Below are 16367 nucleotides of genomic sequence, written 5' to 3' on the forward strand. Positions count from 1 at the left end.
GAAAAGAGTTTGCTGTGTTGAGCTGGCTGATCTTGGTGAGTATTGAACTTCTTAAAGCTGAGGTTCTCTTTAAGCACCCACTGGTGTGTGGAGTGAAGCTTCTCCTGTACCTTTAGGACTCTGCCTATAGCGAGACTTAAGTGAGAGTTGTGTTTTGGGGACCTGTGTACCCTCAAAGAATCCTGTAGAACTGCAAAAAGATGTTTTCCTACCCTTCAAAAGAAGCACATGGGCTGTGGAGTACTCATTTCCAGGCAGAGGAGCTGTGATGTCTGTAGCAGAGGCAGCCTGGCTGTGGTCTGTGAGTCAGCTTTGTGCTGTGAGATGTTCTACACACTGCAGGGGACTGGAGGAGTTCCTCTAACTTCCCATGCTAGCCTGGTAGTAGGATTGGATAATTACATACTAACTTTTTTTGTGAAATACTTTGAAAACATATGGATTAATTCAGTTTAGTGAGCTGATCTTGTTTAATGTGTTTCCCTGATTAAATACATCAGCTGTCCCAACATGACAGTGCCTTCAGTTGTTCAGCACTTCATCTTCCTCACCACAAATGGTAGAGATTGTCCCTGGAAAACAAAGACTTAGACTTTTTTTTGTCTCGTCTGACCCAGTGAGGGAACAGTTTTACGGAGTCAAGAAGCCTCAAATGACAAGCTCAAGAAAACTTCAGAGTTTGTCAATGTTTTCTTTTTTAAGCCACTTGAGAGTCGTTAGTAACAGCAAAATCATCTGTGGTGTTGTACACCAGAATGGGATCAGACTCAGAACTTTGCCATTTTTAGAAAATAATGTCATGTAATACATATTAGCCCTGAAATGTAGAAGTCTGACAAGACTCTTTTGTAAGGGTTTTAATTCTTCATGCCAGCTCCAAAGCCACCTATTATAAAAGCTTTTGTGTGCATCACTGCTTGGTGAGCACCTGAGTTTTAGAGCACAACTTGTCCCTGTCTTGCTTGATGGTTTATGAACCAACATTATGGCTCTGTTTGAATTTCAGGAGCTCCCTTAGCTGTAAATGAGTTATACTGATGGCATGGCTCTTTATTTTTAAATGACACACTCCTTATCTGCAGCATGTTTTCTCATTTCCCTTCTCCAGCCTTACAACTTCTTTTAATAGCTGGATTTCATCCCACCACTATATATCTAGTCCTCAAAGATGCTGTTGTTTTCTGTAAGACTATTTCAATCCTCCTGGGTTACAAATATATATTGACTTTGTCATTAACTGGAATAATTTCAGACTTTAGGGTTTTGTGCTTACATCTGCTTAATTTTAGTTTATCCTGTTCTTGCTGCAGTCATCTGCATCTTATGTTCTTTGTTTTCCTTTCTTGCAACACTTTTTGAGTTCAGACAATCCTTTATCAAGTTTTAGCCTGATTTTAGTTCAACCTAATGTTTGCCTTTGCACTATTTGATGTCCAAGGCAGCTGTCTCTTGTCAGTTTTTTCCTAGATTCTTGTAGGCAATTTATTTCTAACCTTTCTTCTCTATCTAGATCTTCCCTCCCACCCTTTGCTTATGATGCAGACTTCATGGTTTGAAAATCTGCCCTATAAGAAGCATTAAGATTCCCTCCTTTTTACTCCCTGAGACTGTTGGACCACAGGAAGTCACTTAGTTCACCAATTTTTTGTCATTCTGAACATGAATGCCAGGTTTGCTTCTTTCTTCCCTTTCAGTTTATATGAAAACAACTTTATTTAGAGTTTGTTTTTTACAGCTGTTCTTTGATACAGTTTTATTGACTTCTTACCAGCACCATCCCTGTGTTTCAAGACTTTGTTCTTATTGCCCAGGCAATTTGCACTGATCTAAGAATTATTCCAGTGGTTTGTGTCTGCTGTGCTGTCCTTTCTGCTGCCTAGCAGATTACTTAGTGAGGTTTTCTTCTTCTTCCATTCTCTGCTTTCCCTTCCTCTACAATTGTACTTGTTTGTGATTGTCTCTGTGCTGAATGAAAGATTGAGGCATGCCTTAATTTCTGAAATGATGCTGATACCTAAAGAGTGGGTCACACATCATCGGTTGGAGGAGTTTTAGGGCTGGGCATAGGATTTTGCTGCCCAGGAAAGCTGGGGCTGCCCCTGGATCCCTGGCAGTGTCCCAGGCCAGGCTGGACAGGGCTTGGAGCAGCCTGGGATGGTGGAAGTGTCCCTGCCATGGCAGGGGTGGCACTGGATGATCTGTAAGGTCCTTCCAAACCAAACCTTTCTCTGCTGAGAAACAAGGTCTTCTCAAGCTCATTTTTGGCTGTGAACAGCTGAAAGGGAGTATGTACTGCAAACTGATGTTGGCTCCCAGGGTGGTGCTCTTGCATCAAGGACTGCAATGTACAATTCTTCAGTGGTTACTCCAGAACCATAGCACAGTTCAGGTTTGGAAATGACTTTTTAAGAACGTTGACCCAGCACTGCCAAGCCCACCACCAACCCATGCCCTAAGTGCCACACCCACGTGCCTTTTAAATCTCCCCAAGGCAACCTTTTCCAGTGCTTGACCACTCTTTCAGTGAAGAAATTTCTGATTATCCCAGCAGGCTGAGTCCTGAGGTCATCCCATCTCATAAGAACCTTCCATACTCCGCTACCTACAAGTCCCCGGCGCTATAGCAGTATTTAAAGTGAAAAGCCCAGCGGTAGTTTCAACACCCGTGGGTGCTCCTGCCGCGGCTGGGAGAAGGAGCGCGGCCGTGCCCGGGGCAGCCCCGCACGGGAGCGGCCGCGGCCGCCGCCGCTCCAACACCGCCCCCTTCGGGCCCGGCAGCGCCGGAGCCGCGGGGAGAGACGGGGAGAGCACGGGGAGCCGGGCAGGAGGGAGCCGGGCTCGGCTGCAGCCCCCGCTGCAACCCCGCGGCAGCCCAAAGCTGGCCGCACAGGTGCTCTGTCCGGGCATCACCGCTCTCCTTTTCCCTGTGCGAATTCCAGCTCAGGTGATTGATCCCGACTGATCCGAGCCCTATTCAAGGCCTTGGGTTTCCTCCCCCCACCTTAGCATTTTGGGTCAAGAAGTTACCTGTAGACAGCGATTCTTAGAATTGTGCCCGGAATTGTCTCCCCTGCCTGCGCCTAAGCCCTAGGAGCGCCCAGGGCGCGGTGTGGCTCGGTGTTCGGCAGTGAACTCCCGAAAGTAAAGTGCGTAAGGGTGGAAATTGCCGTGTGCAGCTCTAGGTGCCCGTGAGCTGCTCGTAGCAGCCGCCCCATCAGACGGCAGGGCTCGGGGGGCCTACCCCCCTCCTTGGCTCCAGCAGAGGCTCGCTCCCTCCATCCCATCCCATCCCATCCCCGCGCCGCTGCCGGCCCCAATCCCACCCCCAATCCCAGCCCTCCGTTTAACGCCAGCCCCTGCGCTGCCTCGCCATCCCCGCCGGAGCCAGGGCAGGAGCAGCAAAACCTGCGCGATGCTGCGCTGCTGCCGCGGGGCGCCGTGCGTGCGCGCAGCCGGGCTGGACTAGGCACCGGGCGGCCCCGAAGCTGCCCTCCCCGCCGGCCGCGGAGGCAGCCGCTGCCCCGGGGGAGGGCAGCGGGGCCGGCTCTGCGCGGGCGCGGCCGGCGCTGGGCTCGGGGGGCACCTCCCGCCCGCCCCCCGCCACTCCGGCGGCTCCGCCGAGCAGCACCGCGGCTCCGGCTGCCGGGGCCGCCGCGCAGAGACACCGATGCGGGGGATAGCGGCGGGCAGACAGCGGCTCCGCGGCAGCGGGGAGGGCAGGTGAACTCCGGGGAAGGATGACCGGCGTCGCCGCGATCGTCTTTTTCCTGCAGCTCTTGCCCAGGGCGGACGGGCAGGTCTTCCCAGGTGAGTGATGCCCGCCCGGCCGGTGCCCCGCTCTTGCGTGCCCCGGCAGCCAGAACTCTTCGCCTCGTCCGTCCTCCAGCCCCGCGGCCTCGCAGGGAGCTCCCGGTGCCATCCGGGGGGCGGCGGGGGATGGAGGCGCCTCGGAAGGCGCTGGCCAGCGGCGGCGAGCAGCCTCGGTAGCCGCCGGTGGCGGAGGCGCCGGGGCTGGGATGCGAGGGGCTCTGCCCGGCCGTGCGGGGCTCCGCGGGGTCCCGCCGGGGCTGGGGGCCGGGGAGGCTCGCTCCTGCGAAAGTTGCGTGTGGCAGGGGGTGACAGCATCGCCTTTATTCTGGGATTCGCGACACGCGAGGCGTTTTTTGGTGGAAAAGAGCGTTTGCGAGCCCAAGGCAGGAGCTGGCTCCTGCGGGATGTGCAGCGCGGGGGGAGCCGCTGCCTTTCCCCGCCGCTCAGGGGAAGGGGTCTGGGCTTGCTTGGGGAACTTTAGTGGCAGCTGCTCCACCACTTGCATGTCACAGCTCCAGGAACTTTCTCGGGGGGCTCAGCTACTCGGATCTGCTCCTTCCCAATTGTCACTTTCTGTGTCGCTGATGTTAAAGAGTACTTTGCTCCCTGGCATGTGTACAGTAATAGTAGCCGGCTATTTTCCCACTCCTACGAGTTCGTTTAGGCATAGTTTGAATTACTTGAAGATGACAGGTGCTTATAAAGCTGGCTTTCTCCTCCTGTGCTATTCTGTAGGTAATCCAAAGCTACATGGGTCTTGTTTTTCTCCTGGGTCTTGCAATACATTAATTTTCTCACTGCAGTTTGTGCTTACACTAAAAGATAAGCAGTTATAGCTTTTTTCCTCTCTTGACTCAGGGAAAAAAAAAGTGTTTTAAACTACCTCCATATTTAGGACGAGTAAAATTTCCCTGTGCTATGTCGCTTAGCATAGGGATACATCTCATTGCCAGGACTTAGGCGTGCTGGAGGCACGAAACTAAGTTGAGTTCATCTCAAACACAAGAAGGTTTTTGTGACTCGGAGCAGCTCGGGTGGCTCTGTCTCGCTGTTTAAAGCAGCAGCAGCGGCGTGTCGGGGATGCTGAGCACCGTGCCCACCTTGCCCCGAGACCCTGCCCGAGGAGCTGCTGTCACCGCCCCGGCTGGCTTTGACACCACCGGGATCGAGTTTACATTGCTAGGCAACTGCACAAAGCACTGATTTATTAGAGAGGCTGAGAAATCTAACCTAGTTAAATAACTGCTTCCTTGAGTAAGCAATATGTGGAGCTATTTATTTCCCCCCCTTCTTTTCTCTCTCTCCCAACTGTTTTCGTGTTCTTGACACTTGTCATATCAGTTGTGATTAGATCCAGGGCTTTTGATGAATCATTTAGCCAGATGCTTGGAAAGAAGAGTGTTCTGTGAAAATAGCAAAGTTTTAAGGGGGCAGAAGACACTTTGTATTTGAGGGAGATAATGTAATATGAGCTAAACGCATGAAAATTTAACATCTTTCAATTATTTTTAGGAAAGCAGTGATATATTTTAATTGCCAGTTCCGTGGAAATAGTAGCTGTGAGGGGGTTTTAATCATTAGTATCCCCTTCTCCTTCCTATTTGAGTGTTCATCCTATCATCCAAATTTTAATAACTGCTTTCTGAGCTGCTTGTAGTACTGACATTATGATAAAGTTTTCTACTCAAAATTAATATCTGACGTGAAATGTATCGGTCTGGATTGTGTCCCTGTAGCTAATTTTTTTTTTTTTTTGAATGGTAAAAAGCAAAATTTTGCAGTACTTTGTCCCTGAAAATTCCGTAAAGTTTGAAGTGGCCCCAGTTAATGCCACCGGTGTCTTTCCGCATCTTCCATCAGGTGGTGCTCTCTCCATAACTTTTAGAATGTAAATACCTCCTGTCTCCGATTATTTTTCAAAGACTACTGCGTTTATACAGCAGTCTTTTGTTAAACATCCCGAAAAATCACTCTGCAAGTTGTTGGCTGGGTTTTTTAAAAAATAAACTTATTTTCTTAAGTGATCGCTGGACTAGGAAATAGGGACGACACAAGTCAAGAGGAAATGTAGTCAGTTCCTACCCGATTTGTACAGCTGCTGCTGCTTTGTATTATCCCCAAAGTAAAATTAGGAATACTACAAAGAGACAGCAGAATGCTTATGGTTTCTCCCTGGAATACCTCGTTTCATCCTGAGGGAGCTGGCTACCACTCATTTCTTCATGCAATTTCTCGATCACTATTTATAACTCTTCTCCCCAGCAATTACTTCCCCTTCCCTGCAGTCTCTGTATTTATTTGCAACTCAACATATGCTTTTCGAGGTTCTAAACTTTTTGTCAGCTCCTAATTTAAATGCTTTACTTTTCCGTGCCCCCACAGAAGTATCACCAGGTAATGATAGTGGTAGCCAGTTTTTTCAGGATTTTGAAACTGGAAGAGCATTACTTTTTGGAAGGTTCTTCTCCTGAAACTCAGTGTGCGGCTTTTCTCCACCAGAACACGTGGGGTATTCCTGCAGTTGCCGCACACTTTGCTGTTGTGTGTTTTGTGAGGGTTTTTAGCACAACAGGGGGGTAAATAGGGAGATTAAAGTCATTTGCAGCTGTGAAAAAGCATCTGGGTGGGGAAGTAGGACAGAGGGTTTACATGGGGGCTGCTGCCCTGAACACCGGATTATTTAACGCTTGTTTTTCTTCTGATGGCAGTGCTTAATTTGGTTTCCCCCCTGTCCTGCTCCTTGTTTTGCTGGCGGAGCTGGAACGCTCCCAAAGGCAGCTGCCACATCGCGAAGTTGCGGCAGCTGAGAGTTCATTACACAGGGCTGGTCCAGCGAGGAGGGAAGATGAAAAGGGAGCAAACTGCAAAGAAATTTTTGGGGGAAGCCTTAATTTAGTAGGAGTTCATTTGTTCAGGTTTTGCTGCCAGTAAATTGGCGGTGAAAAAGGGCCTTTCTGAGCGAGCTGCTGTGTGTGGCAGTTGTTAACAATGCAGCCATTTAACTCAATAATCACTTTTCTCTCCCTCTGGGGAGCTGTTAGTGCCACAATTCCACTTTATTTTTATCCCGGCTGGCTCGATTTGTTTTCTAATACATAAACAATTAATCCTAAGAAGGTGATGTTGTGAGACTGCCTCTTTCGACAGCGGCAACGAAAGGTCACTGTGTGTATAAAGGCGTTTGTGAATCTCTGAGGGATAATCCTTCTCTTTTACAAATGCAGAGCCCTTTTTAACCATCCACCCTCCTGCAAGTCCCCGAGCTCCGCTTCTCTTGTTTAATTGTACTTTTAAAGTCTCTTACGCTCTGCGTGCAGGCCCACGTGCTCTAGTTTTCATTAATATTATGGGAATGATTTGGGGCACTTACTGTAGAATATTAAAGTATATATTTTTTTCAGAAGGCACCATCATCTGTTGCCATGGAAACCCGAATAGTAGTAAAGATGTAGGTCTGGGGCTTTGAACCTTGAAAGCCACGGACAATGGTTGTTTCTTATAGGAACAATTACTTTTGTACATGAAATCCAGTTAAGTGGAGAGAAGAAAGAGAAATAAATTGATCTGTTCAGCATTGCTCTGACAATCCTCTTGAATAACATTCAGCACAGAAGGATCAGTGTCTCCGATTCTCTCTCTGTGTGTGGTGTGGGTTTTTTAAAGCTCGTTATTTATCATAATAGTTGTTTTATGCCTCTGGTAATTTTCATTGTGATTTTATAAGTGAGGTGCACGAATGTGTATTGGCAGGTATTGTTCTTCACTTGAATGGGAAGCACTCCATGCACAATGGAGAGGTGTGCATTGGAACTTAAATATTTTGGCAGTGGGCAAATTTGAGACTGATTTACCGTGGCCCTAATTAAGAAAAAGAATAAAAATAGCTGATGTTGTCTGAAATCCACCTACCAAAATCTGATTGTATACATGGCTTTGCTCACTGATGAGAGTGACAATACTTCTGCTTTCCCACAGAAATCCTGCAGCCTGGTTGACATCCCCACAAACCCTTACGGTGTTTGGGTGACGAGCAGCAGGATGAGTGTGTGCATTGCTATATAAAGCCCTCTGTCTTTCTAAAGAGACATTCCTTAATTTTTTATGGAAACTGCTGCAGTCTGTTTCCTCGGTGTCTTGTAAGGCACAGATTAAATATGTAACTGAGCTTCCAAAATATGCTCATAGGAACATTCATAGATGAGACTTTCCTAACGTGCATTTGAAGTAGCAGCAGCATGCAGGGGTCACCTGCTGCTGTGAACAAGTTGTAGTCCAGGTCTCCATCTGTGAAGCAGGAAACTTTCTGTGTCTCCCATTGCCTCAGTAGCAGAGGGCTCCACTCCCCTGAGGAAGGGCTCATGGGTTGCCATTCCTTGGCTCTGTGTTCATATTTTGATAAGAAGATGGTATATGGCTCTTCTGGTATTTCTGGAACGTTTTATAGAGCAGCATTACTTGGTTCATTTAAGCCAATGTATTTGGCCTGGAGTGACTTTTTTTTATACCACTCACAGTTCCTAGTTTTCTTATTTATTTTCTTTAGCTGGTGCTCTCTCCTGTTTGTGCTGGATGCTACTACTTGCATGTACCTTCATTTTGATGATATCTGCTTTTTTTTTTGAGACATCCTTACCTACCTTTTACCCTGCCACCTTCCTGGCCTGGTGCTGTCCCTTACTTCTGAATGCCACTTCAGGCAAAGCCAGAGAAAAAGAGCAGGCACACAGCAGTGGTGGATGTTGCTGATGGCATCAGTGAGGACTTCTCACAGCTTGGTCCTATCTTTCTGTGCATTTGTCATTACATAACAAAAAAATAGTTCATTATTGTGAGCTCTAAAGAACATACATCTTCATGGTAAAGGAGACAATTACTGTGTCTTAATCAGACTATGCATCATTTAATCAGTCCTGCTTGTTTTTTAATATCCAATAAATACATCCCATCTATCACTGCAGTTTGGAGATGTCAAATGCTTTTGTAAACTGGATGACAGGACATTGCATGTTCCAGAGGAAAATGCTGATAAGAAAGAGATTTCTGCTAAAGAAAACAAGGACCTCTGGAGGAAGAAGGCTGTTAGGTGCTGTTTGATGCCCCAGTTAAAGATGATGTAATTCTGGGAAGTCCTGGTAAAACAGGACAAGGAACCCCAGGAAGAAAGAACCTACTTAGTGCTTGCTCTCCTCTGGTTTTCTTGTTCTCTTTTAAGTACTGCTTGTAAATCAATCCAAGGCCAGTTGCTTGATTTTTCCTCCAGCTGGATCCCCCTGGGACTGCAGCCTTGGGAATTCAAGCCGATTTGGTGAATTCTGCTGCTGTTTGAAGCGGTGCTGCTCATGTAGCTGAAGAATGATTGAGCTGCTTATGAATTTTGGGAGGATGGGACCTGGCTCTTGTTCCTTGATATTTTTGAGTTCATCTCTCAGGAAGGCTGTGGGGTTTGACAGCTGATGATGTTGTGTGGGCACAGATCAGCCCTGCAGCCTGAGCAGCCTCCTGTTACGCAGAGCTCTTTGTTCAGCCGTGCTGCTGCCTTTGTGCTGGAAGTGCTCAAAGTGTCCCATATCCCATGTTTTCTTAGCTGAAACGGCTTCAGATCTGGCTTTACAGAGGAAACAGAGTTTATCACTTTTTTTCCACATATATCCTTGTCAATCTCAGCTTCGTTCCTGGTAGTGACTGTGTTGAATCACTGGGAAGCAGCTCCTGGCTGTGAATTCAGCTGTAGAGTGAAGGAGGGCTGCTCCACTCTTCTCCTCTGCAGTGCTGTGAAGAACAACAAAATCAAGAGTATTGCCACTTCAGCCAGAGTTTATCCAATTTTTTTTTGTTGAAAATCAATCTTTCCCTCTTTGAATTTGAAGAAAGTATCATTACTTATGTGAGCAGAAGTAGGGCTTCAGGCTGTGCTGGGGATATTATTGGAATATTGTGCTTTTGACTCCAGCACTGCTGGATTTGTTGCTGCTACCTTAATCTGAGCATGTGTGAATCTTCCTTCCCTTAGAACTGACTCAAAAGTCAGCCCTCAATAGCAGTGGGGAGAAAAGAAATCCTAAATAGGCAAATATACCAACTTTGTGAAGTGAGCTTTCAGGATTTTTTTTAATGGCTAAGTGCGGAGAAGGGGATGGTAATAGTGCCACGTGGTTTTGTTTATTTGAGAAGATAAACGATGATTTGTAGGAGTGAAAAGCCTGCGTGATTGTGACTAGATTGTGACTAGAAGAAGTAGGGCACAAAGCAGGGGAGGAAGAAGGGAATTAAAGCAATCTGCTCTATAATGGGCCTTTCTTCCTTTAGAAATGTTTAGTGGAAGTGCGGCAGCATTTGCTGGATAAGCAGAAGAGCACTTCTGTCAGCAAGAGGGGAAGTTGCTGAGCTTGATGGTTCATTTCTCCAGAAAAGGGATTTGCTGTCAACGTGTACCCACTTAGGTGCAGGCAGCCCAAATCTCATTCTGCATTCCTAGGTGGTAATTCAGTGCTCTAATGGGAACAGTTGTTGCTGAAAGTGTGAAGTGCAGTGTATTTCTACCTCAGTCAGTCATTTCTCAGGGAAATATTTTGTGGTTTTGATGTTTCTGCAGAGGTGTGTGGCTGAGAGGTAGATTTAAAAAGCCCCAACCAGCTAAGTAAGGCAAGAGGCTGTCCATGTAACTCTGCCACTGCTTTTTGCTGGTACCAAGAATTTTTACTAATATTTTACTTAGTTCTTAAGAAAAGCACCAAGAGAAACAATAATGAGCTATTTTTGGTGTTTTCCATTCACATCCACCTGTTTAAAAGAGCTAAATCTCTAGAAAGTCTGTTCTGTGCTTCCTCTGGTCTTTGGCTTGGGGGTGTTTGCCAAGTGGCTGAGCACAAGTGCTGTCACCTTCTCACCCGGGGCTCAGACAATTGCCAATTTTGCAATGGTACCAACTCCTCTCCTAATGAGCCTCTTTAATAGAAACTCCCTTTCCCCTCTTAATTGTTTATTAAACCTGAAGGGATGGCTTTGTTGTGTGGTAACTTTGGAATACTTGAAGAGCCAACTGCTAAATGCTTTGGAGGCACAAATTACTGGGTTTTTTTGATAACCTGAAGAATATTTTCTATGCAGTTGTATAAGGGAGAAACAGAAACAGCAGCAGAAACATCAGCAGTGCCACAGTGAAGCAAGAGGGGTGGCAGCTGACAGAATCCTGGTGTTTGGTGGGGTTAGTGAGGCAGAGTGTGATGGGAAGGAAAATGTAGTGTATAGAGCAGGTGTGAAGAGAAATAGGAAAGGGGACTTGGCCAGAACAGAAACAGTAAGGAAACAGATATGGAATAAAGCTCTGAAGTGGGCTGCTTGGTGCTCTCAGGCTGGGAGGGTGGCTGGCACTGATAGAATCTCCTTTTCTTTAAGCTAAATATCCACCAGAGTCATTGTGAGATACTCATGGCTGCAAATTTTGCTCCTTAGCCTGAAACATGGGATACAGCACATAGTTCTTTAATTTCAGTGATTGAGCATCTCCTTTCACAAACCAAATTAATGTGAATATTTTGAATTTACCTGCAGCCCATCCTAGTTTTGTTTAGAAAAGTGTGTATTTATCTGTTATATTTGCCAGTTGCTAATGTTTTAAGAGCTTTAACCATGCCAGCAGCAGCTCTCCCTGTTGTTCCTCCAGCTCAGCTGGCATTTCAGAGCTCTGCTCATGTGTTCACACGACAGTTGCACACTGTTTATTTCAGTAATGGGAAGGATCAAGCATGTGAGAGGAAAAGCCTGTTATATTTACACTCTGCAGAACACTATCACAGTGGCTGATCAGGATATTTTGGGTACCTCAGGGCATCACTGGGCCTGGGTCAGAGCCTGTGCCAGACAGCTCAGATAGAATTTGTCTGTTTCCTCAATGTTTCTGTTCTGGCCAAATCCCCTTTCCTATTTCTCTTCACACCTGCTCTATACACTACATTTTCCTTCCCATCACACTCTGCTTCACCAAACACAAGGATCCTGTCAGCTGCCACCCCTCTTGCTTCACTGTGGCACTGCTGATGTTTCTGCTGCTGTTTCTGTTTCTCCCTTACACAACTGCACAGAAAATGTTCTTCAGGGTATCAAAAAACCCCAGTAACTTGTGCCTCCAAAGCATTTAGTAGTTGGCTCTTCAAGTATTCCAAAGTTACTACACAACAAATACCTATCTTCCTCAATTTGTGCAGCAGCCAGCCCTAATTAAACATCCAGGAGCTAAAACCAGTCGCTCATCTTCGCTCCTTCCCTTCAAAGATCTGGTTTTTGAGCTTTTCACTTGAGACAGATTTTTTTTTTGTGTTGCATTGCTTGCTCTGGCTGCACGGGGAGCAATCAGCTGATGGATTTGACTTTCAGATGGGTGGCCTGGCTGCTGTGCCAGCACTGACTCGTTCCCTCTCTGGAAGGTGCCCTGGGGCTGCTGCTGCTCTCCTGCCTGGCAGGGCAGGTACAGAGAGCGAGCTGCCAGCATCCCCCATCCCACGGCACTCCTGTGCACAAACACGTGCGTTTGGTCCTTGCCAGGATGCTGCATTGCACCCACTATTTCATTTTGGGAAGTGGGAATTGATTTCTTTGTGTAATTCCACCTGGAGTTTCCCGTAAATATGATCTGAATAATTATTTTGTTGAAAAAAAGCTGCTCTAAACCAGGTGCTTCCCTGCAGTTCTTGAGTTTCAAACATTCCACCAGGGAGGATGAATCTATGTGATCTAGTAAAAAAGAATAGGTTTAAAAAAAACCCCAAAAAACTCATTTAAAAATATATTTTTGCTATGCAAATGTTGGTCTAAACATTTCCCCAGCTTCCTGAATAAATTTTTTGTTGGAGATAGAGTTTCCTACGCAAACAGTAAATATTTTTATGATTAAAACATGGGAGATGGTGTATGTACTAACAGCTATCAGCACGTGGTAGGAATGATCAGAGAAGTGGAAAGCTTGGAAATAAACACAGTGTCTCTGTTGGCACAGGGATAACCCTGGAGACTGCCAAGGCCAGAGCCTGCAAAAATAAGAAAGTATAATTAATTGTCCTTAAATGAACTTACCAAGCAAAAATAACCCTTTTAATGTAAACACTCAACTTTGCATCTTTTATAATAAAGCTTTTCCATGTGCCAAAGATTTCCATTTTCTATAATATGTTTATTAAGATTTCTCTGCATATTTATTGTAAAAAATAATTAACATAGAGAGTACAGCTGCACTGGACATCTGCTTTAACCTTGCACTTTGATTTTCTAGTAATAATACAAAACCATCTCTGATAATGGCTGGGAAGTAATATTTTGGAATGTTACTTAGTAGTTTCTGAAGGTCACTTGGCAGTTGTCTATATTGAGTCACTCCTGGGTTTTGGTGTGATTTTTTTAGTGTGGGTTTTTTTGATGGTGATTTTTCTCTTGTTTTGGGCTTTTTAGAGGTTTTGCTTCTACGCTGATGAGCAGCCACTGCTAACAGAATGCTCAATAAATGAATGTTTCAACGAAATAAGTTAAATTTTCTTGTGTCCTTTAGTGTAATTCCCAGTGGTCGCTGACTGCAGGGGGACTTGCAGGCGTTTAAAACATGAAACAGCAGCAGCATTAACAATACATAAACCCCAAACTTTTATCACCCTGCTTGCCAAGAGTAATTAATGCTAGAATTGCTGGAGAGAATACAGGAGAGTATTTGGATTATCCACTTTGGATTACCCACAGAGTTCTTCCTCATAGGGGATGGCAGAAGGATCACTCATCACATTCAGACTTCAGGTGCAATTTCCATTAAAGTTGAGAACATTTAGAAGTAGTTCCTTTTATAAGTTTTTGCTTAGTGATGGTAAACTTTTGTATTTTCAGTTCTTAAAAAAAAATGTTGGAGTTGAGCATCTCGAGCAGAAATTTAGCTGAAATCCTGAGTAGTATTACGATGTAAATCCAGAGTGAAGGTGTATACAAAGTGATTTTTGGGAGGAGGAGAGAAATCTGGAGGTGATTAATGCTGAAATTTTTGGCAATTGATGACATATTTGCATCAAACTGAATGTGGGTTTGAAAAGCAGCGAGTGCACTAAGGGCAGAATATGCCACCTGCTGTGTTTATATTTTAAAAAGTATATGTCAGGATGTTTTTTCTACCTGGAATATTCCCCCTGAGCATCCTCTTTTTTCCAGGAGTGACAAATTAACATATTGAGAGTACACACAAGTGACAGCAATTTCTCCTCTTTGGAATGAAGATTTACAGTATCTAAATCCATTTAATTTCTGTATTTCTAACTGAGAATGGAGCTGTGAAGGGGAGAGTACTTCAGAGGGAAGGAAGGGGAATAAGGGAGAAATATTTAATGTACAAGGAAAAGCATAGAATGAGATAAAACCAAGCAAATAATTACTTTGGGCATTATGCAAATATTACTGTAGATCCATGAGGCTGGGGATTTGTGTCCCAGAGGAAATGGTGGAAACTTGGTTGTCTGAGTCACTTTAATTTGGACAGGACAAAAAACTGAACAATCCACTGCAGGCTTTTTTTCCCTCTAAAACTTCTGACTTTTTTATAATGCTGTTGAAGAGAGAACAGAAGAGGAGGTAGAGTGAGGGGAAAAAAAAAAGTGTGATTATGCTGTATTTAGTATAAGTGATAACACGTACTAATGCTTCTCTGCTGCTTCTTAATTAATCTGATTATCTGTTAAATATCAACAGCATCATGGTGAAGGCAAAGTGATATCATCTGCCCCTCCACATCTCCCTCACCCCTAAATCTGCATTTAGACCTTATCTAACCTGGGGGCAAAATAGTGAGTGTGGGATTAAAAAGCCCAACCAACAGAGAGCAGACCACAAACAACCAACCCCACAAAAAAATCTCAGCCAAAACCCCCAAGCCAACAGAAAACCAGCCCAAACAAAACAACAAAACCCCAATTAGAAGTGCAAGATATGATCTGGAGGTGCTAAAGAAGCACATAATGTACCAGTCAGGGAGAGGAGGAGTGTTAAGCATGTGATGCCTTATTTCTGTATCAGAATTCCCGAGTGCTCCTGGCTGAGTTCTGCAGAGCTGTGGCAGGGGAGCAGCAGCCCTTGGGGGCTGAGGTGGCACCCCAAAAAGGGCTTTAGATGTGACATCCCACCTGCACTCAGTGCTGCTGTGTGAGGGGTCCGTGCAGGACCTGAAAATCCCTGAGCTGCAAATGGGGAATGTCACATTTACGTGGGTTAATTCTTCATCTTGGAGTGCCTGAAAGGACAGGGTGGAACACAGGGCTCTGAGGTGGGGTGGTGAATGTGTCTGAATGCTGGTTGTGAAAAATGCATATTTTGATTGGCTTTTTGAAAAAAATCACAATGAATATTATATGTGTAATGTTAGAAAGTTATGCTGTATTAATTCTCTTACATAGTGTGTTAAATGTAGTTTTAGGTTACAATATAATGTTAAAATAGAGACTATGTATGTGGGGGGAGTTTTTTTTAGGAATGAGATACTCGCTTTGAGGAACACCTAAATCTTCCAAAGGAGAGGAATTTATGGTTTTCTTATCAGAAGAAGTGAATTTCTTCAGGCCTTGCTCAAAGATGCTGTAGGGATTTAAGGAAACAGCTGACATACAACAGACAGAGATTCTTGTTTTAAATAAAATGTATGCATAACCATGAAGGATTTATGAATATGCAACAAGTATATTGGTTTAAGGGTGATTCCTTTGTTCACAAAACATGCTTTTCATGACTTAGTGTCCAAGAGAATCCAGACATCCATAATTCTTTGCTTTTTATTGTCTTGTAATTGTCCTAACTCTAAACTTTATTACTCTAATTGTATCATTATTTTTATATCCATTTTACTATTATTAAACTTTTAAAATTTTAAAAACCAAGTGATTGGCGTTTTTCACACTGGTGAAAGCCCAGAAATTCTATAGCTGTTGAGACACCTGAGAGGAAATTAATGATTCTCTCTGTGGAGCTCAGTTTGCATAGTGTGCAGTAAATAATGCATGGGTCCACGGAGCTGGAATAAAACAAAATATTGAGTAGCTGCCCCTCCAGTCAGAGCCATCCATCTTTTGCATAAACAACTAAAGGTCCCATGGCAGAAGTGTGTGGTCAGGGGATTTTTTTCAGTCAAACCTGCAAGAGGATTGGCATAGGGTTTTGTGGATAACCTCCTGCTAGTGCAGCTAATACCCTTGGGAAAGCTTGATTATTTATTGATGTTCATATTTGTCTTTTCTTAGTGTGCCTTTGTGGCAGGGAAGCCCATCACTGAGTGGTCAGGAATTTGTGGGCTTCTCTTTTTTGGCTGCATAAATGTACAGGGGGGAGGGGTTGCTGCTCTATGTGTAACTCTGCAACACCCTCATCTTTTTTTATTTCACCCCAGAATTGATAAGGCAGGGATATGAACAGAAGTTTGGGGATTTGGGCAGAGTAAAGTGCTTTTCCAGTCTAAACAATTTATGTTGTGAAAAGTTCATGATAAGCCACGGAAAATTAAGGAGAGTGTGTTGGAATTAATGATTTGTTTTTTGCAGTCATAGATT

The 16367-nt window shown here is 44.8% G+C and overlaps 1 protein-coding gene across 7 annotated transcripts in view; it reads left to right on the plus strand.

Moving 5' to 3' along the window:
- Positions 1 to 3393: 3393 nt before the first annotated feature.
- The window catches only part of PTPRT (protein tyrosine phosphatase receptor type T), a 465535-nt gene continuing 452561 nt past the window's right edge, over positions 3394 to 16367 (plus strand). For 5 of the 7 annotated variants that reach the window (XM_021535471.4, XM_021535472.4, XM_021535470.4 and 2 more), the window contains exon 1: positions 3396 to 3807. In XM_021535471.4, the coding sequence (XP_021391146.2) occupies positions 3738 to 3807 (70 nt within the window). In that variant the 5' untranslated portion in view covers positions 3396 to 3737. Of the gene's footprint in view, positions 3808 to 16367 lie in introns of all 7 variants that reach the window. The other 2 variants (XM_085557969.1, XM_021535469.4) reach the window with 2 other exon arrangements.

Source organism: Lonchura striata, chromosome 20, assembly GCF_050655825.1.
Source record: "Lonchura striata isolate lonStrDom1 chromosome 20, ASM5065582v1, whole genome shotgun sequence".
NCBI classification, from domain to species: Eukaryota; Metazoa; Chordata; class Aves; order Passeriformes; family Estrildidae; genus Lonchura; species Lonchura striata.